Source organism: Puma concolor, chromosome A3 (genome assembly GCF_028749965.1).
Source record: "Puma concolor isolate L17-30 chromosome A3, mPumCon1.1.hap2, whole genome shotgun sequence".
Lineage (NCBI taxonomy): Eukaryota > Metazoa > Chordata > Mammalia > Carnivora > Felidae > Puma > Puma concolor.
Window position 1 is genome coordinate 106,719,781 of NC_141669.1, and position 22,554 is coordinate 106,742,334.

At 37.1% G+C, this 22,554-nt stretch overlaps 1 protein-coding gene across 3 annotated transcripts in view; it reads right to left on the bottom strand.

The window, feature by feature from the left end:
- The window catches only part of PLCB1 (phospholipase C beta 1), a 704,439-nt gene that overhangs the window by 199,074 nt on the left and 482,811 nt on the right, over positions 1-22,554 (bottom strand). For all 3 annotated transcript variants that reach the window (XM_086701714.1, XM_086701716.1, XM_086701717.1), the window contains exons 5-9: positions 20,219-20,298; positions 18,353-18,406; positions 17,161-17,236; positions 9,346-9,446; positions 7,753-7,919 (exon numbers count right to left, since the gene is read on the bottom strand). In XM_086701714.1, the coding sequence (XP_086557840.1) occupies positions 7,753-7,919; positions 9,346-9,446; positions 17,161-17,236; positions 18,353-18,406; positions 20,219-20,298 (478 nt within the window). The remainder of the gene's footprint in view (positions 1-7,752; positions 7,920-9,345; positions 9,447-17,160; positions 17,237-18,352; positions 18,407-20,218; positions 20,299-22,554) is intronic.

Sequence of the window (22,554 nt, forward strand, 5' to 3'; positions counted from 1 at the left end):
TAGTCATTATTTTTTAATGACTTCTACCTAGACTAAAGTGAAATGGTGCTGGGAAAATAATTGTTTTTAAAAAATCTACCAGGAAGGGGCTCCTGGGTGGCTCAGTCAGTTAAGCATCTGACTTTGGCTCAAGTCATGATCTCATGGTTCGTGAGTTAGCGTCCCACGTCGGGCTCTGTGCTGACAGCTCAGAGCCTGAAGCCTGCTTCGGATTTTGTGTCTCTATCTCTGCCCCTCCCCTGCTCACACTCTATCTCTCTCTCTGTCAAAAATAAACAAACATTAAAAAAAAAATTACCAGGAAAATTAAGTTATGAAGTAAATGGTAAGATTCCAGTGTAAATCTTCACATTTTTAACTGTAATTTTATTTTAATAAAAATATTTATGAAAGAATGATTGAGTCAGAAGTGAACATTTGTGCACAGATAGGACTTGCCATATTTTTTCAGTTTTCATCTTCAAAGATTCTAATTTATTATTATTTGCAATAAGTGAAATAAGCCTGTTAGCCAAGAGACAGCAACATTCAGGAATGCCCCTGCCGAATGTTGTGAATCGCACTTCCAGATCCAAAAATGGTTTGAAATAATTTGTTATAGGGGCGCCCGGGTGGCTCGGTCGGCTAAGCGTCCGACTTCGGCTCGGGTCATGATCTCACGGTCCGTGAGTTCGAGCCCCGCGTCGGGCTCTGTGCTGACAGCTCAGAGACTGGAGCCTGTTTCAGATTCTGTGTCTCCCTCTCTCTCTGCCCCTCCCCTGTTCACACTCTGTCTTTCTCTGTCTCAAAAATAAATAAACGTTTAAAAAAAATTTAAAAAAAAAGAAATAATTTGTTATAAATACCAATTACCACTTTTCATAGTTCAAGTCAGCAAAGGTTTTGTGGCCAACAGTTAATACATGCAACCCTCCTATCACAAATAATTTACTTAATTTTCCCAGTAATTTCTCAGGGATTTTTTTTCAAAAAATGAGAAAACTAGAGGGTGGGATAAGTCAAAGAGGTTAAATGGTTTCCTAAGGTGAGGTAAACAGTGGTGATGATTTGTTGATTTCTGACCCAGTTTTAGGGGGATCTGCTGTGTTTATCTGCCCGGTCAGGGAATTTTTGCTCCTTCTTCTGGGAAGCACACCAGGACTGAATTTCAGGGAACAGTCTCACTCCTACTGTCAGTCCAAACCATGTGGTATGGGTAGTGGACCCCTCATTGGCTCTAAGGAGAGTCATGTGACCTAAGTCTGTTTAATTATTGCACTCTATTCTCCAGGCCATGATGATCCTAGTTCAGTAGTGGCCTTGGGTGACTCAAGACAGGCTCAGGTTTCTGGTAATTTTGTTGGAAATATGAGTAAAAGTAACTTCAGTATAGGAGCTACTGGTGGCCTTCTTGTTACTTTAGGAGAGTGTGCCCAAGCTGGTATATTACAGCCAGTAGAGAGAAAATGATTGGAGAGGAAGAAAGACAATTCTTTATGACATCATTGGAGCCCTTTGATGTAGTCATGCTTGAAGTCATTAACACCTTGTAGTGTGTGAGTCCTGATAGTGTTGTTGCTGTTATTTACTTTTATTTTTTGTAGTGCAAGTGCCTGACTTAAGCTTTGATGGCTTAGGCATCCATTTCAAAAAGACACCCACTTCAAAGACAGCTATCATGAATAAACCAATTGACAGCCACATGGCTAGATAGGGAGCCAGCTCACCTCCCCACACTGACACTCCTTTGATTTAGAAAGTTTGCTTGATTTCAATAACTGGCCATTTAGGCCACTTGTCTTTTCCTGATCTTATGTTTTAAATTCACCAGTAGAGTAAGCCCATGAAACCCCAGACACCCACCCTCAACCCCTATAAAAACAGAACCCAGACTTGTGAGTGTGCTTTCTCTATAAGTGATCTCCCTGTGTGGCCCCAAATGTATTGTGTGATTTTCAGGTCTTATAAGTAATAAACATCTATTTTTTTTCCCAAATTACCTGATGGTTGTTGCTTACGGGCATCTTGAAATCATAGTAAGAACCACAAGTGCTGGTCCTACCACAATATTGGTTATTGATAAGCTGAGATCAACACGAAACACAGCTTGACTTTTTGTTCATATGCAACAATAAATTTCTTTCTGGGCTTCAATTTGAGTTAACTTTCTGTCATTTTTCTACTGAAGGAGTTCCACCTAATACTATGGTTGCAAGACTTCCAAGTCCAGTGCTACTTCTAGCACATTCTGGGTGCTTCTTGCTATTGACAATAATGATATAATATAGTTCAATTTTAGGAGAGTCTAATGGATACATATATTTGTGTGTGTGTGTGTGTGTGTGTGTGTGTGTGTGTATACACAATAGTTATTTCTACTGATGTAATCATCAACATAGGTCTATTTAAGGCAAAATGCTCACTACACCTGAACTTCTATTTGCTTTGCCTGAGGCCAAATCCATTTGTTATTATTATTTTGAGTTCACTTTAACTATTAAACTATTAACTCAGTGAGTATTGATCAACTGCTAAAAGAGATTATATAGCTTCATTTTGATGACTTAATTGCAACAAAGCAGGGAAGCTTTTGTACAGCACACCTTATAAAAATTTAAGAGGAAGAGCTACTGATAAAAAGGAATGTAGTTAGAAACAGCTGGTAATATTATAATCTGATATATTAATTCAATTGCTTAACACATACTCATGAACACCTGCTCTTCACAGAAGGATAAAAATATGAAAAAACTCAACCATTTTCTCTGGGTTTGGTTTTTTTTTAATGAATTTTTGCCTTCTTTTACAGACAGAACAGTTAAATCTAATCTTCAGTCTGTTACCTAAGGCATCATTTTATTCTTTTTCATGCTAATTTTACTCAATGCCTTCCTTCTACAGAGTGTAAATGATTAAAAAAAAAGAAAAGAAAAGAAAAGAAAAACTCTGGGAGACATTAGTCTTCCAACTGACATGCAGTACCCTTCGGTTTGGAAGAGGCAGGGGTCATTATGTATTTCTGTGTTAAGCATGCGTTAGCATTAAGCATTTTGTTCCAGTGCAAACAACATGGTTAGGAAGAAACATTCCTTGATCTGGGGCCATGGCATTCTTCAAAGTGTGATTTTCAATAGTAAAAATAAATTGAACTCCCTTGAGAACAGTATTTTCTGCAACAAGATTTAAACTTTTTCTTTGTGGAACCCAAATATGTGTACATTTGGCCTTACACTGCACAGAGACCCTGTGATTATTTATAACCAGTATATACATCTGCAGAAACAGAAATTCCAGCATGGAAATGTGGCCCACATGCCAATGACAGCAGGCCCACAAAGCGTCAAAGTCCATCATCCCTTCTGGAGTTTCATTTCACACATCTATGTTTAGTTATCTAACGTACGGTTTAAGCATTTGGGCTTTTGGCCATATTGGAAATTTTTCATTTAATTTTAGATTACCTTCTATGTAAAAATTACGTGGAAGTGCATATAAAAACTAAACATTAGCATATGTCAACTTTGTGTAAAGTTTACTTGTTTAACACCTACTTAAAAATAGTTTCTCAATAGCAGAGAATTTATTTATATTATTATTTATGTATATTGTGGATGCATCTTATTCTTAGCATTTTATAACAAATATAAGCAATATGGAAGTGCTTTTTTCAGATAATTTGAATTGAATCTGTAGGTCAATTTAACTAATGCTTGTGCACATTTGAGGAACCAATCAAAACAAAAGTAGCAGAAAAAATTATAATGTAGTACACTGATTTTCTATCTTATTCTACCATATTTATGTTAAGTATACTTAGTAATATAAGCATATTAAAATGTACTATCATAATATAGTAATAATTAGTAATTGCAATAATTATATCCTACTAATATAGTACTTATTTTCTTACATGTTTATTAATCAAAATGTATTAACTCGTTGACTGGAAGTTAAAAACTCTGCTCTCTAGAAGAGCATCTTGGTACAAGATCTCAGGTAAGTCATTTAACCTCAAAATTTTGGTTTGCTTTTTACAAAATAATAACGTACATTTTGAAAGTCACATAATGAATGAAAGTTAATTTTCTTGCAGATCTGTACCAGTCATCATATTGAAATTAAACAATACTTTCTTTTTTTTTTTAATTTTTTTTTTATTTGACGTTTATTTATTTTTGAGACATAGAGAGACAGAGCATGAACGGGGGAGGGTCAGAGAGAGAGGGAGACACAGAATCTGAAACAGGCTCCACGCTCCGAGCTGTCAGCACAGAGCCCGATGAGGGGCTCGAACTCACGGACTGTGAGATCATGACCGGAGCCGAAGTCGGTCGCCCAACCGACTGAGCCACCCAGGTGCCCCTAAACAATACTTTCTTAAATTGTACTTTGTTAGATTTTATTTGCAGTTACCTTATAAATAAAGAAGATGCAAAAAAAAAAAAGTTTCTGAAAAACTCCTAGTCAAACATCCAATATTGTGAACAGCAAAACCAAATGTTAAAATTGATTTTCATCTTTGGAAAAAAATAATTAAAACTCTAGTTATTAGCCAACTGAGGTCTAACTCAGCAATTTCTTAGTCCTACAAATAAAGATTTCAATATCATTATCCTTTTGACAATGAAATAATAGTTAACACAATAAAATACTTTTCTCTAGTCTTTGTTCACATACAGCTGAAGCAGTAAACTAAAGGACTCTCAAGTTCATTTTCTTACAGGAGTTTTTGGGCTAAGAAATGAAATCCACGATGAATGGATAAAGAAGATGTGAGATATATATATACATGTATATATGTATATATATATATACATACACACACACACACACACACACACACACACACACACACACAATGGAGTATTACTCGGCAATCGAAAAGAATGAAATCTTGCCATTTGCAACTACGTGGATGGAACTGGAGGGTATTATGCTAAGCGTAATTAGTCAGCCAGAGAAAGACAAATATCATATGACTTAACTCATATGAGGACTTTTAGACACAGAACAGATGAACATAAGGGAAGCAAAAGTAATATAAAAACAGAAAGGGGGACAAAACATAAGAGACTGTTAAATATGGAGAACAGAGAGTTATTGAAGGGGGTGTGGGAGGCGGGCTGGGCTAAATGGGTAAGGGGCATTAAGGGATCTACTCCTGAAATCATTGTTGCACTATATGCTAACTAACTTGGATGTAAATTAAAAAAAAGAAGAAAAAAAAAAAAGAAATGAAATCCATGATTAAAAAAATCACATCAGGGCTGACATGGAGGCTTGTAATCCATATCAAAGGAAGTTGTAGAAAAAACCAAAATTGCTATTTTACTTACTTATCTATCTATTTATTTATTTTATTTTATTTTACTTTATTTTTTTTTCAACGTTTATTTATTTTGGGGACAGAGAGAGACAGAGCATGAACGGGGGAGGGGCAGAGAGAGAGGGAGACACAGAATCGGAAACAGGCTCCAGGCTCTGAGCCATCAGCCCGGAGCCTGACGCGGGGCTCGAACTCACGGACCGCGAGATCGTGACCTGGCTGAAGTCGGACGCTTAACCGACTGCGCCACCCAGGCGCCCCTATTTATTTATTTTAAACAGTTTGTTAGGTCTTCTTAATGTTTATTTATTCATTTTGAGAGAGAGAGAGAGCACCCGTGTGAGTAGAGGAGGGGCAGAGGGAGAGAGAGATTCCTAAACAGGCTCCATGTTCAGTGTGGAGCCTGACAAGGGGCTCAATCCCACGACCCTGGGATTATGACCTGAGCTGAAATCAAGAGTCAGATACTCAACTGACTGAGTTACCCAGGTGCCCCTATGTGCCTGTCGTGATTATGGAATTCATCGCTAGTGTTTCCATAAGACAGCACTAAATAAACTTGCAAATGCTAAGACATATCATCTTAATTTCCATTAGAATCAAAATCAGTTCTTCTAGGATTATAGAGTTTTACAATAATCTGTCACAAATTTTTCTCTTTGAGTCTTTTACTGCCTTCAGGTCATCAGAGGGTGATGGATGGAAGTGTCATATGCAGGCTGAGGCACGGACCATCTGCAGTGTGGTGTGAACAGTGGAGAGAGGGGCAAAGTTTGGTCTCTGAAGTGTCTTACTGGTTTCACGAAAGCTATTTGTTTCTTCTGTGTCACAGGCTAACCATTTTTAGAGGTCTTGTTGGCTTTGTTATAACACTGTGCTAGTTATTTTTGGTGAAGTTCAGATTTCAGAAGGGAACTGTCAAGCTGCCCGGGCAAGAAATCTGCAAGGAGTTACTCTTTGCATAATGATAAGGAGAAATCCCATCTTTGTGGCTCTAGGGACTGAAGGGTGTCAGGAGTAACTAGGTTCAGGGGGGTGGGCCTGGCAATGCCGACACACACTGTTGATCACTAGTTTCCGTTAACAACCTCACCTTCATGGCAGTGACAGGGATGATGACAACAACAAAGGCAAAGTGCTTGACCAAGAAAATGAACAAAAACCACCCCCCCCAAAAAAAATTTCATCTGTAAGTTCCCAACTAGTAACATGCAGAATAAAATTAATGATAATAGTTTACTTTTATACTTAATTAATGCATTTTATTTTCATTTAGAGGACTAGTTCCAGAATAAATGCAAAGATTAAAAGACTTTTTAGTCTATTTTTATGATAACCATACTTATTAATGACTCTGAGCTTGCTAGAGCTGTTTCTGTTACTTATGAACTGCCTGCATATTAATATGCAATTAATTTCTTCTTAATAGTTGGTTAATTGTACTTTATTTTCCTCTCTATGGAATATCTAGGCAACGCACAATAACATCAGTAATAACACACCAGTTTTCTCGGTGAAGCTATTTCAGTCCAGGTGAGAATTGGTCTTGGTAGTAAAGAGAAAGCCGAAGGGCCTATTCAGGGACTGTGATGCCACATATAACTGAAAACTCCCAGCAAGTAAATCGTCAGGAACTTATTTTGTCAATTCATTTCTCCAGAATCAAAAACATAAATTTCTTAAGAACTTCCAGGCAACGTAGAACTATCTTTCTGATCAATTATTAGACTAATAAATTTTGCTATCAACATTGATTAAAACAAATTTTTTTCATGTTTATTTATTTTTGAGAGAGAGAAAGACAGAGTACAAGTGGGGGAGATACAGACAGAGGGGAAGACACAGAATCCAAAGCAGGCTCCAGCCTCTGAACTGTCAGCACAGAGCCTGATGAGGGACTCGAACTCACGGATTGTGAGATCATGACCTAAGCCAGAGTTGGATGCTCAACTGACTGAGCCACCAGTCATCCCTGATTTTTTTGTTTTTTAGATAAAAGGCCAAATTTTGTATTTCTATAAGTGGAAAAATTCATCAGTAGGGTAAATTAGAATAAGACAAGGGTCTAATGGATTAAATAGTCTCTGTAGTTTTAAAGATTTAGGAAAAGTTATGGGTCGTTTTATAGAACTTCTAGAAATAGAGCCAAAAAGACAAATTTAAAGATATGGGATTTCTTGTTCAAGAAATATGCATTCAGTCACTAGGTAAATTTAAGATAAAACAAATGACATTTAAGAAAATGTTTTATGTACACATACACATAACCAGACACTGAAGTTTTAAAAAATTCTATCTCTAATTGAACCACTAGTGATTCAAGACAGAAAGGAAAGCAGGCATATAAACATGGGACCTAAATAGTCCTTGTTGTGGATACCTACAAAAGGTGACCCACTGACAATTAGAAACCAGCTTCCCTACAGTGTGGGGCAAAGTAGACTGACCTTTTTTGGCAAGGCTATCGTTGGGCTCATACTTCTCAATCAGTACTTGGACTTGCTCTTGCTTTAAAGGTGGGTAAAGTATTTCATTTAGCCGAGGATCTCGCTGCTTCAGGTTGATAAAATCCATCATCTGATCAACTGTAAGGTATGGTTTGCTTTTGGCACCACTAAAAGCAATTAAAAACCAAGAAATTAGAATATTTGTCTACAGAGTTTCATTCATATATTTGCATTTAGCTACAGGGAAATAAAACCCTGCCATACCTGGAAAGAGCAAGCTATCTTGAAATCCTATCTTGCCCTAAAAACGTGCTGCTCCGTCACAATTGCCTTATTCTATGGGATGCAAATATGTTTTGCAATCACTGCCACTAAATCGCAATGGCCTTGAACCATACTGGATTCATAAGAAAATTCTGTTGCCTTTTCATTATAATTCAAGCTTAAGAGTTTTCTCCTTCTAAAGGGATTTTAAGGCAATTTTTAAAAAATAAAACATATTGCAAGTATGTTTTGCAATCACTGCCACTAAATCGCAATGGCCTTGAACCATACTGGATTCATAAGAAAATTCACAGAAGGAAAACATTGCATCTTGTGCTTAAGGATGCACCACTTTCAACTGAACATAGAGGTATGGGTGTTTTGGGTTTTTTTATTATGATGCTAAATGTATGGTTTAGTCATCAAATTCCCATATCCCATTTAATTGTTTAGAGGTGTATTTATTACTCATTACTAAAAAAAAAAAAAAAGGTAAACAATCTGGGTACATTTTTCTTGTCAAAAGTTTTGTTTCAGCAAAAGTCTATAAATCTTCAACATAGTACGATTCAAACTTCCCTTTTCAATCCTGTTGACAAACCCAAAGCAAGTTCAATGGTGCAAATATTGCTGATGTTCAATAAACAGTTAATGGCAATAAACATCACAAAGTGAGTATATCCTGCATCATTCTTAGCGCTGTTCGCTTGTCTTCCACATAATAAACATCCTTATTTTGTCAATCAATTTGGGATTGATTTTCTATTGTCATGTAGATTTCAGTATACTAGGAAAGGTGAATTGCTGCTGCTCTGCATTTGCCCTGGTGTTTTGGTTTGTTTCTTTTATTTATTTTTTTCATTTATTTTTTTTAAAGGAATGCCTATGAATTTTCTAAAATAGAAGCAAATGATTTTCAGCTGGGGCAGTTCTTAGCAATCCAAAGTTCTCATTTCACTAATGTGATTCAGAGACGTGACCTGACCGGTCCCCAGGTCAGAGTTCTTCCTGCACCATGGATATACCTCCACTGAGCCAAGATGCTGTGTTCTAGCCATAATCTTCAAATCAAACAGAGCCCCAGATGATTTGTAAACTAAGAACGCCCAGCAACAAATCACAGCAACCTTTCACTCATTAGAAGCAGGGGTTGCACATGAGGGGTAGAAATGTTGGTGGTCTCCCAACAAATTACACACAAGAGCTGTTATCGTACACGGTGCATAAAGAGTTCTTCCATATCCCTCTATTGCTCAAAATCCTGCCTGAGCCACCCCGAGCACCTCTGCAAGCCGAGAAAAAGTGGGTTAAAAGAACGTGTTCTCTTACAATTCAGAAAAGATGTTATCAATTTCAGGTCGAGGGCAAAGGTTGTTCAGGAAAATTCTGTACACTTCTGGAGTGAAATCTTCTTGAGGTATTGAATCATTCTGGGAAATAAAGCAACATGGTCAGTAGAATGTCTTATTCTTTCTCTATCTTCCCCCCTCCCTGTTTTCTTGTCTCTCTTTTCCTTCCTGTTTCTCTCGGAGGTCAGGGTGAACATTCAGAAAACATCATGAGGCTAGCTGTAGAGTTCATTTGGACACTGGCTTTGAGCTATCAAAAGTCTAACTTTCTGTTGTTTTTTCATTATAATTTAAGCTTAAGAGTTTTCTCCTTCTAAAGGGATTTTAAGGCAATTTTTAAAGTACATTTACAAGTAAGTTTGACTTAGCACAAACAGGGTCTGTTTAGCAGATTTTCCTTTTAGGCATTTTTTTCTTTTTTAGTTTTAATCTTTTTAAAAAACTGTCATAAAGTATACATATCATAAAATTGGTCATTTTCACCATTTTTAACTGTTCAGTGGCATAAAGAGAAGTCACATTGTTTATGTGCTGTTTAGCAGATGTTTGAATGAATTCTTTTTTTTGAGGAGCAAAGAAACTCGAGACAGACATTTTCTTTTTTTTTTTTAAGTTTTTTTTTTTTTTTTTAATTTATTTTTGAAGGAGAGAGAGAGAGACAGAGCATGAGATGGGGAGGAGCAGAGAGAGAGGAAACACAGAATCCGAAGCAGGCTCCAGGCTCTGAGCTGTCAGCACAGAGCCTGATGCGGGGCTCAAACCCAAGAACTGTGAGATCATGACCTGAGCCGAAGTCAGTCAACCACCTGAGCCACCAGGCGCCCTGAGACAGACATTTTCAAAATGAAAACATAAATTCGAATTTTGTATCTTTTTTTTTTTTTTTTTTCAAACAATGTTCCTTCTGGTTTAAGTAATCTGATAAGTTGTAAAACAGTTTTTGTAAGTAGGACAGCACCAGTCATTATTTCTCACAGACTTTTCTTGGTCCTACTGTTTGGGAACCAAGTCATTGAGATAAAAAGTCATTTCTATGACTTATTTTTCTGTTTAGTCGGGCTGCCATGGAAACCGGAAGCATGTATTCAAGCCTTTGTTAACAGGAAGGACATTCTTCATGCTGCTTTCCTATTTCAGCTAAGTGTTTGTATAATTATTTTTATTTTCAAACCCTTAAACCAAAAACACCCCTTCCTTTTACCATATGCATATGTTTTGAAATGTACTTTTATTGAAATACCTAAAATTGTTGTCTGAAATTGTACACTGCTTGCTAACAGATAAAAGACCTTAGCTCACTACTTGGCAAACAGCAGGAGTCTCATATTTGTGGAATGAATGAATAAAATAATATTTCCTTTAGTAAATCCACTTATGGAGCAGGAACAAAATCTATTTTGCAAAACAGAACTTTGATATAACCAAACAACACATACAGCATTACACATAGCAAGGTCCATTAAGCAGCAATGATCCAAACCTCTTATTTTTTTTCTCCTTTCTTGCGTTAGTTTAAAAGCTCTTCCTCCTGGACTGGGTTTTGTCTTCCCTTCTGTGCTACCATTAGGTTTCACTGGTGTCATATTTCAACACTCTTTAACTGTATTGTGCTCCCGGCTGTATGGTTCCATTTCTTTCTAACCTGAAGAACTACACAAGCTAGGACCTGTGTGTTGTTTGTTAACTGCTGTGATTGCAGTGTGTAACATATAGTAAGTGCACAATAAATATTTACTAAGTAAATAAATGTAATTTATGAGAAAGGTGGAAGTTGATAGAATAGAATTCCCATAGGATAATCAGATTCAACTGAAGTCATTTATATAAGATTCCATACACATAATTTCAGACCATAATATGCTTTCCTAAAACTCTGACCATTGTTTATTTGCCAGCTATGAATTAGGACTTTCTAGTAAAGAGAAAATATTAATGAGATAATCTCAATAAACACAATATTATTTTCATTGCCAGTTAGATGTTAGCACATAGGGAAAAAAAACCCCATTCAATACAGCTGATTTTCTTTGTCTCATTTTTCTTTGCCCAACTTGACTGATGAGGATATCCTTAAGTCTTTGGTGTCTGTATAGGAAAATGGGAGAAGAAATAATTTGGAAACATGAGTTAAAATGAGCATCTATGAAAGCTAAACTGAAAGGATATAGGGGAGTTATTTTTGGAAAAGCTATGGACAAGTCTTACTTCCTTACATCTTAAACAGGGCTGAAATTCACAAATCTCATTCATATATTTTCTTTTCCTGGATCTCACAATTTGGTAAAGTGGATGTAACAGATTCATTTTGTCCTATCTGAGCAGGAGGAAGCTCTCGGCCTAACATTCTAAAGATCATGCCCACTATTCAAATACTCTTCTGCAATCTTGCTGGACCACACTAGCTAGAGATGGTGTATTCTTTTTTTGTTTCCACAATCCACATTTATATATCTTCATTATAGCATATATCATGCAGTTTTCCCCATATTTTTTATATGTCTGATTTTCTACTAGACTGAGTTTTTGAGTGGAGTGACTATCTTTTATTTAACTCCTTTGTGTCCTAAGCACACTGCCAGGCATTTAATAGCCACCTAATTAATGTTTGCTGGTGAACCCAGGATATGGGACCTGATCTTAGGTCTCCTGTCCTGTAGTCCAAGACTTGGCCCTTCACATCATGCTTCCAATACAAAACAGATCATCACTGATTATCTTTGCTATTGTTATATGAAATTTCTGGAGGGAGGGGCATCTGGGTGGCTCAGTCAGTTAAGCTCCTGACTTCCGCTCAGGTCACGATCTTGTAGTTTGTGAGTTTGAGCCCTGCGTGGGGGTCTGTGCGGACAGCTCAGAGCCTGGAGCCTGCTTCAGATTCTGTGTCTCCCTCTCTCTCTGCCCCTCCCCTTCTCATGCCACCTTAAAAAAAAAGAAAGAGGGGCGCCTGGGTGGCACAGTCGGTTGAGCGTCCGACTTCAGCCAGGTCACGATCTCGCAGTCCGGGAGTTCGAGCCCCGCGTCAGGCTCTGGGCTGATGGCTCGGAGCCTGGAGCCTGTTTCAGATTCTGTGTCTCCCTCTCTCTCTGCCCCTCCCCTGTTCATGGTCTGTCTCTCTCTGTCCCAAAAATAAATAAAAAACGTTGAAAAAAAATTAAAAAAAAGAAAGAAAAAGAAATTTCTGGAAGGAAAACTAAGAAGGGTAATGTAGTCTGAATCAGGCCCATTTTTTCCAGAAAAGTATTGCAAACTTTAAAAATGAAGTTGCTTCAATTCCATGCTTGTATCCAAAGAATCTCAAAAGGGAAATTAAAAAAAAAAAAAAAAACACCTCAATTGTAGTACTGGTAGCATTTGCATTTCCAGATTCCTTAGACATAGTTATCACATATTCACATACCAAATTAAAAACAGGAAAAGGAAAAAAAAACCATATACATACGCATGTGAAAAAAATACTCAGAAGATAATAAGAACTAATATATATTGAGCACTTACTGTGTGCCATGCTTACAGAACTTAAAAAATTTTTAAAATTTTTTAAATTTATTTTTGAGAGAGAGAGAGAGAGAGAGAGAGAGAGAGCAAGTGGAGGAGGGGCAGAGAGAGAGGGAGACAAAAGATTGAAGCAGGCTCCAGGCTCTGAGCTGTCAGCACAGAGTCTGATGCAGGGGTTGAACTCACAAACCAGGAGATCATGACCCGAGCTGAAGTCAGATGTTTAACCAACTGAGCCACCCAGGCACCCCCATGCACACAGAGCTTTACTTGTATGTTTTCATTTGATCCCGTGTCAACTCTATATGGTTGGCATGGCTAGTGACCCTTTTCAGATACAAACACTAGGGACATGGCAGGTTACAAAACTTGTCTAAGGTCCCGTGTGTGTGTGTGTGTGTGTGTGTGTGTGTGTGTGTAGGTGCTATGGCTTTGAACCCAGGTCACTTGATTCCATAAGTCACACTGTAATCCAGCAAACTAAATGTTGACATCAATTTATTCTTAATATTTTTGTTCTAAAGTTATAAGGCAAAAGTTGAGTTGGCCATACAGTACATGAAATAATCACAAGTAAATTACTCATAATAAACCAAATTCTTAGTGTAATTTTAAGACAGAATTTTGAGACAGAGTCACAGCTACATAAATGATTATATTTTTTATTTATAGGCTGGGTATAAGTCATAGGAGAAAGACAACATATTACAGTCATCCTGGGAGAAGTATTTTTACATTTTATTTATTGTATTCTCCAGTAATATTTACAGTATTCTTTAAATCCAAAATAGTTACGGTTTGCCTTAGCATTATATGTAAGTTCATAACTATAGTCAACTTTATTATTTAAAACTAATACAGTTGATCCTTAAACAATGCAGGAGCTTGGGGTCCCGACCCTCCATCACATGGTCAAAAATCCATGTGTAAATTTGACTCCCTCACAAATTTTACTAACAGCCTACTGTTGACTGGGAGCCTTCCTGATAACATTAGCAGTCGATCAACACAGATTTTGTGTATTATATATATTGTATCCTGTATTCTTACAATGACATAGCCTAGAGAAAGGAAAATATTACAAAGAAAATCACAAGGAAGAGAAAATACATTTATAGTACTGTACTGTATTTACTGAAAAAAAAAATTCACATGTAAGTGGACCAGTGTGACTTAAATCTGTGTTGTTCAGGGATCAACTATCCATTGATTTATTCCTATCTTGTTCATTACAGTGTCAGTGCTAGGGGCACCTGGGTGGGTCAGTTGGTTAAGTGTCCGACTTCGGCTCAGGTCATGATTTCGTGGGGTTCGTGAGCTCGAGCCCTGCGTGGGGCTCTGTGCTGACAGCTCAGAGCCTGGAACCTGCTTTGGATTCTGTGTCTCCCTTACTCTCTACCCCTCCCCCACTTGCAGTCTGTCTCACTCTCTCTCAAAAATAAACATTAAAAATTTTTTTTTAAAAAGTGACAGTGCTATGCAGTGACTATAATACAAATCCAAATGTCACTGAACTTTTTTCAAGTTAATAAGTCTTAAGTCAAAGGGAATTTGGTTCAAGAAAACCACTTTGAGTTCTCAAAAAGTTTATGGGTAAAGTGGTAATTTTCTGAATATGGAAAGGTGTTCAAAGGTCTCCCTGGAAAATATGTTTGGGTTATTAATAGAAAGACAGTAATTGCTTTGTCTCTCTTTTTAGATACAGTGCTACTTTTTAACAATTAAGGTAACTTTGGCAAGCAACTGTAGTCTCTAAAGGAGTACCCTCTAAAGGAATGTGTTATTCCAGTGGATCCAGTTGGCCAGGATACAACTTCAAGTGCATTAATTATTCCTAACAATGTGCACAAAGATAATGTTTATAAAATCTCAACAGGATATCCACTGTGTTTCTGGTAAAGTACTATTTACAGAACACAATTAAATCTAGTCTGAACGACCACTGGCTATGAAATGAGGCTCCCAGATATGCGGCCCTATCTACCATTTATGTAGCCTTTTCTTCTGTGGGGTGTTTGAAACACCTCTTGTCAGTATATCCAGAATCGTTTTGCTAATTAGTGTATTTTTTTTCCAGAATCACTGTTCTGTAGATATGAAATTACAAGGCTTTAAAATATATCAGTTCATGGAAACATTTATTTCCCAGCTCTTAACCTGTCTTTGGATTTTAGATCTTTTTAAAGCATTCTAATTCTACAAGTCCCCCAAGTAAAGTATACTTTACTATACTATGAATAATGATCTTTTAAGACTTCATTATAGAGGCTGATTGTTTTTTTTTAATCTCCAATTTGTTTTCAGGAAATTGTCATAACATCTAATTTACTAAATATAAATATTTTTTTCATTTTTAACAAAACTCTTATTTGAATCTCATTTTCTTTTTAAAATGTCTCCAGCTGATATTGGTCTGAAAGCATGATCCTATAGTAGACATAGTGGATTGTAAAAACTCAATTTATATTTATTGACTGAATTTTCAGTATCCAATTGTTTAGAAAATTGCAATTTACAGAGAATTGCTTGATGGATTTGATTTTCTATTCAGCTTCAATTTCTATTCTTTCTTTCCTTTAGCTAGACTTATAGTAAGTTAAAATTTTTGAGCATTATATTCACAAGATGTTATCCAGTAAAGGTAAAATCAGGAGTAATTGCAGAGGAAAAAAAAATTTCATGGTTTTCTAAATTCATCCTTCAAGTTTTTTTTTTGTTTTTTTTGTTTTTTTGTTTTTTTGGTTTTTTTTTTTTTTTTTTTTGTGCTTAAATGCAGAAGTCTTTGTCATTGTTATTCAGACCAGTAAATTCGTTCCAGCCTCAGGGTTTTAGCACATACCCTTTCCTTTTTCTGGACTGATTCTCCCTTATTAACAATGGTAGCACTCCATTCCTTTTGCTCACAGCAACCCCCCAGCTCCCCCCCCCCCACCCATTTACATATATGTCAATCCACGTGTTTGAGGAGCACCCCCGGAAACTGTATGGTCCTTGGATCCTAGGATTATGTTTTGTTCACTAACACATTCTCAGGGCTTGAGGGCAGGTAGTATAAGAGCTCAAGAAATATTTGTTGAGCAATGATGGGACCTGAACTGGCACATCTTTCCTACCCCAAAGCATCTAGGAAACAGCAACAATGAGCAAATTCGATCATTTCAGTTTACATATTCAAGGGAAGGTTAGCATGTTTGGGGGAGCCTTTCCATGGCTCTGTCCAGGTTTGTAGCATCACCCACTTTTTCCACCTATAGCAGGAAACTCAGAGTGGGGGAGCACTCTTCTTTTTCTTTCTGTTACCTATTGAAGTTCTTAATAAACTGCATTTTCCTAAAAAGTATTGACAATAAGAATGGGCTGTTACATTTAATAATAGCACTCAATACTTCTTCATAACTTAACAAGTTTAGGAATGGTTTCTCAACTTCATTCAGTGCAAACTGAACATTTCCAGAGTGTTTCAAGAGGCTAGAAGGTTCTTCCTATAGTTTAAGTGTTATTCTTGGGAAAGAGCTTACTTGTTGCTTAGATACTAGGATAAAAATAATTTGCAATAGAAAGGCGAGTTCTGCATATAGCCTGAGAAAAAGATTTTATATAATAGACTGCTCTCCCAGAAATAATGGTAACAAATCATTTTAGAGCCAGTTATATAGGACTGCACTGAAATCAAGGCAAATTATTTTAGGTGGGCAACATACATTGAGTGCCTTGAATGTGCTGGGTCTCTTCTCTCCTCTATCTTACCACCTTATGAGCAAAGTAGGCAGTCTCCAGATTCATTCTGCATCCCTCCATGCAAAAACTGTGTGAGCACAGCCCAGCAGAGAATGTAAATATATTTATTTATAAACATGTACTCTCATGTTAATTTCTTATTAACCTACAAGTCTTAAAACTAGACATTTTAAATGGTTAGAATAAGATGGATCGATATTTTAAATATCTTCCTAATCACAATCCATACTGATTAGCTAACGTCTCAATGGACATCAACAAAGGATTTGTTAATATGAGAAGTTTAAATTCTTAACAATAATACTTTTTGGCCCATATCTTTTTATATTAGATGTTTCTAAAAAATTACTATTTACAAAGAACAAGGATCTTTGTAGATAAAATATTGGGTTTATGGGAATGAAAGAAAATATAATTACAGTGGCCCCATGTATTGTAAATATTAATATTAAGTCCTAAGGACTTCTTAAAAAATGTTTGGGTAATATGAGGGCAAGCTATATTTCAGTATGATTATTACAGCTGTTTAATACTACTAATTCCAGAAAAGCAACATGCTCACCCTTGAAGATGGAAGACTACAAGCCTCTAAAGCAGTTTCAACTCGCTTCCGGTCTGCTGAGAACAAGCGGTATATGCTGTGAAATGAAGTCACAACACATGAGATATGGACCACACACTTACCGATGACACCCATTAGAAACATCCCATTGAATCAAACCTCCTCGTCATTCATCTTTAAAGAATTAAAATATATGCATTGCTTCATGCATCTGCATATATGTTCTAAAAAAGATCTATGTATGTGCTTTTCAAAATCACAACATCTAATATAAAATCAACCTTTTGAGGCAAAGGTGATGACCCAATGAAAAACCATGGCACTAAGTAGCCTCTAATATTAAGTACTTAAATAAATCCTTGATAACTCTTTCTCTTTTGCTGCTACCTATTGCTCTAAAGGTGTAGGTTTTTAACATTATTAGTAGATAATGAATTACTCTTAATAATAATAATAACAATAATTTAGCACTGTTATGAATAAGAGCCTACCAGTAAGTCAAAGGTTAAAGACTAAGGACATATTTCCTTTGGTCAGTAATTTGGTTTTAAAAAATAAAATTTATGTGCATCAGCTATACTTCAATAAAAGAGAGGTCAATTTATTAACAAAATAATATTTAAGTACTGCATTAAAACTGGATTTTATTCAATAATTTGAATTTATGGGTTCTATTGAAACATGACAAAATCTAGCATCCAGAGCCCACTGGTCCCACAAGGAATATGATAGAGGTGAGCTGTCATTGTCTCCTCTAGATAAGTTTTACTCTAGTTCTTCCCACTCCTGGCCTGCATCATCATGTAAGTTCCCTGCCTGGTTTCTGTTGACATTTGAGTTTGCAGCTCCTCCTTCAAGGCTAGCGTCATCTTGGTAGAAAGAGGCATTGAAGTTGCCCAATTTCTATTCCTAGAATAGATCTGAATCTCAGATGGCCTTTTGGGTTTAGCAGTAAGGTTTCCCACCCTTTCTACCCACTTCCTGCTTTGTTGTTTCTTGAAAATGATGCCACAGGAAAATCCCTATGAGGAAACTAGCTGCATTGACATGAACATGGAGCATGAGGGAGAACAAGGTTACCATGCATTTTCACGCTCCCATTGGGCCAGTGGATAAATGAAACAGAGCCATGGCATGTAGTCAAATCTTTGAGAAAAGCACATGAACACTGGGAAGGGCTCCCGAAGCTTACTTTTTGAGAGGAATGCGCCCTTCTGGAGTGACTTGCAGCTTAAGCTTCGTATAGCTGTTGGAGAAGCAGAAAAACAAGTGTTTAATCTTTAAAATGCTTTCTATTAAGGAATAAAATACATAGAAAAGGGCTGATGCCTATGTACAATTTATTGAATCTTACAAACTGTTTAGGTCTCTGCAATCAGTACCCAGATCAAGAACTAGAACATGATCACCTTAGCAACATCCCAGAAGCTCCTCTAGTGCCCCTTTCCAGAGCCCAGTCCCCAAAATGGAACCATTATTGTGACTTTAAACAACATAGATTTCATTTTAGCCTGTTTTGCACTTTATATAAATGGAATAACATTCTTTTGTGTCTGGCTTCTCATATTTTTGAGATCCATCCTTATTTTTCGCTTATAGTTGTAGATCATTTACTCTCATTGTTGCAAAGTATTCCATTGTGTCAATACAACTACTGTATTTATCTCTTCAACTGCTTATGGACATATGGATAGAGAGAGAGCAACAGAAATTTTGAATGCTGCTCATGGGTGTGTGGATTGGGATTACCACTTTAGGAAACTGCACATGCTATGACCCATCAATCCCATATCTAGATATATATGCAACAGAACTGGTTATAACATGTTCATCAAAAGGCATGTTCTAGAATGCCCATAGCAGCTATTCATAGGGATACACTTGTTTGAAAGGGATATCCGAAATAGACAATGATTAGCCAAGTAGATGTTTTACTAGCTATAACATGCTATGTTTCAGATACAATGTCTTCTTTATCTGTGTCCTCTTCCACTAACTCTACCTGGCACATTAGATGTTCTAGAAAGTTCTCATAGATGAAGGGCGATAAACTCAAAGACAGTAAAAAGAGAGAAGAAAGGCAGCGGGTAGGGAGAGGCATTAGAAAGGTCATCAAGGTGACAAACTAGAGAGGAGATGATCAGATGAAAAAGCATTTAAGTAATGACCTGTGCAGTATTAACAGTAAAAGCAATTCATAGAAGAGTAAGAAAGAAATGTAGGCTGGAGTCTTAGGTCTGGAATGGTGGGTATGTCTTACAGAAGAACAGGGAAAAGAGAAAGTTAATAAGTAAACAGAGGACCACCTAGTAATGTTTCTGCTTGTGGTTTTGATTTCAAGGCTTTCCAACCCCCTGGACATCCATAGCCTCCAAAGTGAACACAGCAAATTTTCCTTGCTGGTCATCTGGCAAAAATCATTATTTTCCTTGGTCAAATTATTTTTAGAAAGACTGTGTAATTCCAGGGTGATTGAGTAATCTTGTTTTGCTTGTCTTTCCTCCTCCTTTTTATTCTGTGCCTTCCTCTGCATCTTTTCTCTTTCTCCTTTCTTACTAACACTTTCTGGGATCTGCGGGCAGGAATCAGGACATCAGTTTATGACTTAAGTAGGCAGGGAAGTTATTATAGAATCTATCAGAGATCTAAGACTCTAGAGAAATGAGTACTGTATGTTGTTCTTTTCCTTCTTCAGATAAATAATTGATATGACACAGGCATATGTATGTAGAAGCAGAGGACCCTCTGAAATTAATAATTTTTGGTTCTGAGCACAGCTGCCAGGATTTGGACGTGTCTCCTTATTGTGTGTCAAAGGCATTGACATTCAGGAGAGCTCAGCCTAACACGGATGTGCAGCTTGGAGGAAAGAGCAATCTTTCTTGGAAGTTTACCAATTCTAAACACTGGAGGTATCAGTTCTCTAACAAATCCCAAAGGGAAGTTTATGTTTATCAATGTAAGAAGCCAGTGCAGCATAAACAAAAAACTCACAAAGGAGAAAGGAAACTGACTCAGAAGAAGCAACACCCTTAGCAATAAAATTAGGGCTACTTACGCTTTTTCCAGAAATGCGTCTCTGGACATGTTTTGGGCCAGCAGGTTTGTTGCCAAACTGAAAACCTCATTTGTCCATTCCTGAAAGATGTAAATCACACTTGCATTAGCTTGCATACTGTACAGCCTCTAGACACATGTTTTTAGCTAGGCTACCAGGAAGACAAATTAGTTCAGTCTGTATGCCTTAGGGACTTTTTCCTTTTCTTTTTTCTTTTCTTTTCTTTCCTTTACTTGTCTTCTCTCTCTCTTTCTTTCTTTTTTATAAAAATGACATAATTAAATTTAAAGCCCTGAGTAACTGCTCCTTTTGAAGGAAATGTTCTTATCACATAAACAAAATTTTGTCTGCTTTTAAAAATCCTTACTGATAGAAAACTGGTATGTTGCCTTTCAGTAACCGAGTACTTTTTACTAGTTTCCTAGCATTGTAAAGAGAGAAAGAGTTACCGAAGAGTTTAAGATAGAGTCAAATATATTTTCAACGCACCTGCAAATGTAATCTTCCTACTTTGCTACTCAAGCCAAAGCAGCTATACCAGGGAACTTTAAAATGTTAGTTATAGTTCTACAAGTTCTTAAAATCAGTTGCAGTCACAAAGTCATGCTGTATACCATACTCTGTCTCCCCAGCAATTCTAGCAGCCTCTCACTACTCCCCTAATCCAATCCCTACCTCACACTGCTCACCAGTGTTCTCACTTGGCTTCCAAGAAAACAGAAAAGAGTAAATTTACAAAAAAAGTTGAAGTTCCATTCTGGGTGATAATTTTGAACACAGAATTAACATTGTGCCTCCACTCTACCCACCCCCCCCCCACCCAATTCTTTAAGAGAAAAGGACATGAGAGCTAAGAAACCATGTTTTTTTAGTTCAACAGCTTTTCCATCTAGTTTATTTCTACTTTGTTTTGTTGGTCTTCCGTATTTTGCCTTCTGACTTAAGGTATTGATAATATACCATCAGGTAATACAGTAACATTTTAGATAGGACTTGGGGTATAGAGTGGTGAAGAAGGAAGAAGGAAGAAGGAAGAAGGAATTCTAAGTAAAGAAAACTGTCTGGGAGAAGAATCAGAGGTAAGACTTAGAGAGAATGGTGAGTAGTCTCATAGGAATTGCAAAAAATAAGGGTAGTTGCAGTGAAAAAAAGGAAAGTTGGGGCAGAGTATGGAGAGCATTTAATGTCTGTTGAGGTATCCAGAGAGAATCTAGCAAGAAATTCCATAGCACTGAAGGCCTTTTTTAGGGTGAGAGAGGAGGAGAGCCGCGGCTGGATTGTGCGTTAGGGGGATTATCTCTTTCTTGGCCATGTGGAGAATGGAGTTGAGGCTGAGAAACCAAAAAGAAGGAACTCAGCTAGGAAGCTATCCCAGTTTAGGAGGTAATTTTGGAGGCCTTGAACTCTATACACTATTGGTGGAAGACTTGGAAGATGTGACCCAGAGTAACTGTGAGGGAAAGAAAATAGATGACCACGAAACTTCATGTATAAGCAAATAAGCACTGGAATAACTCTTTAATAGCTTTAAAATAAATTTCCTCAAATTTGATCATTTTAAACTAAGAGTAATTACCTACTGGCCCTGGTTTTTACAATATGCTTCTTGTATAATATTTTCTGAGCTAAAGGTCAGACTTTAGACATTTCTACCTCCATGGCAACTTTACGCATCAGTGAAAGTATCTGTAATTGAGGTCAATGTACCATATCATATGTTTACTAGGGGGCCAATTCCATACCAGAAATAGGTACAGTGAAGGCATTATGAAGAGTTGGGGGAACTTAACTGGGTCTGACCTTCTAGGTTGAAAGATAAGATCTCTATTATAGCCAGCCCAATAGAAATACAACATCAGCTATGTATGTAATTTAAATTTTTCTATTTGCCACATTAGTAAATTTAGAAACAAACAGGTGAAGCTAATTTTAAATAAATATTTTTTTTTTTTTTTTAATTTTTTTTTCAACGTTTATTTATTTTTGGGACAGAGAGAGACAGAGCATGAACGGGGGAGGGGCAGAGAGAGAGGGAGACACAGAATCGGAAACAGGCTCCAGGCTCTGAGCCATCAGCCCAGAGCCTGACGCGGGGCTCGAACTCACGGACCGCGAGATCGTGACCTGGCTGAAGTCGGACGCTTAACCGACTGCGCCACCCAGGCGCCCCTAAATAAATATTTTTAACGTTTATTTATTTTTGAGAGAGAGAGACAGAGTGGGAACATGGAAGGAGCAGACAGAGAGGGAGACACAAAATCCAAAGCGGACTCCAGGCTCTGAGCTCTCAGCACAAAGCCCAGTGTGGGGCTTGAACCCATGACTGTGAGATCATG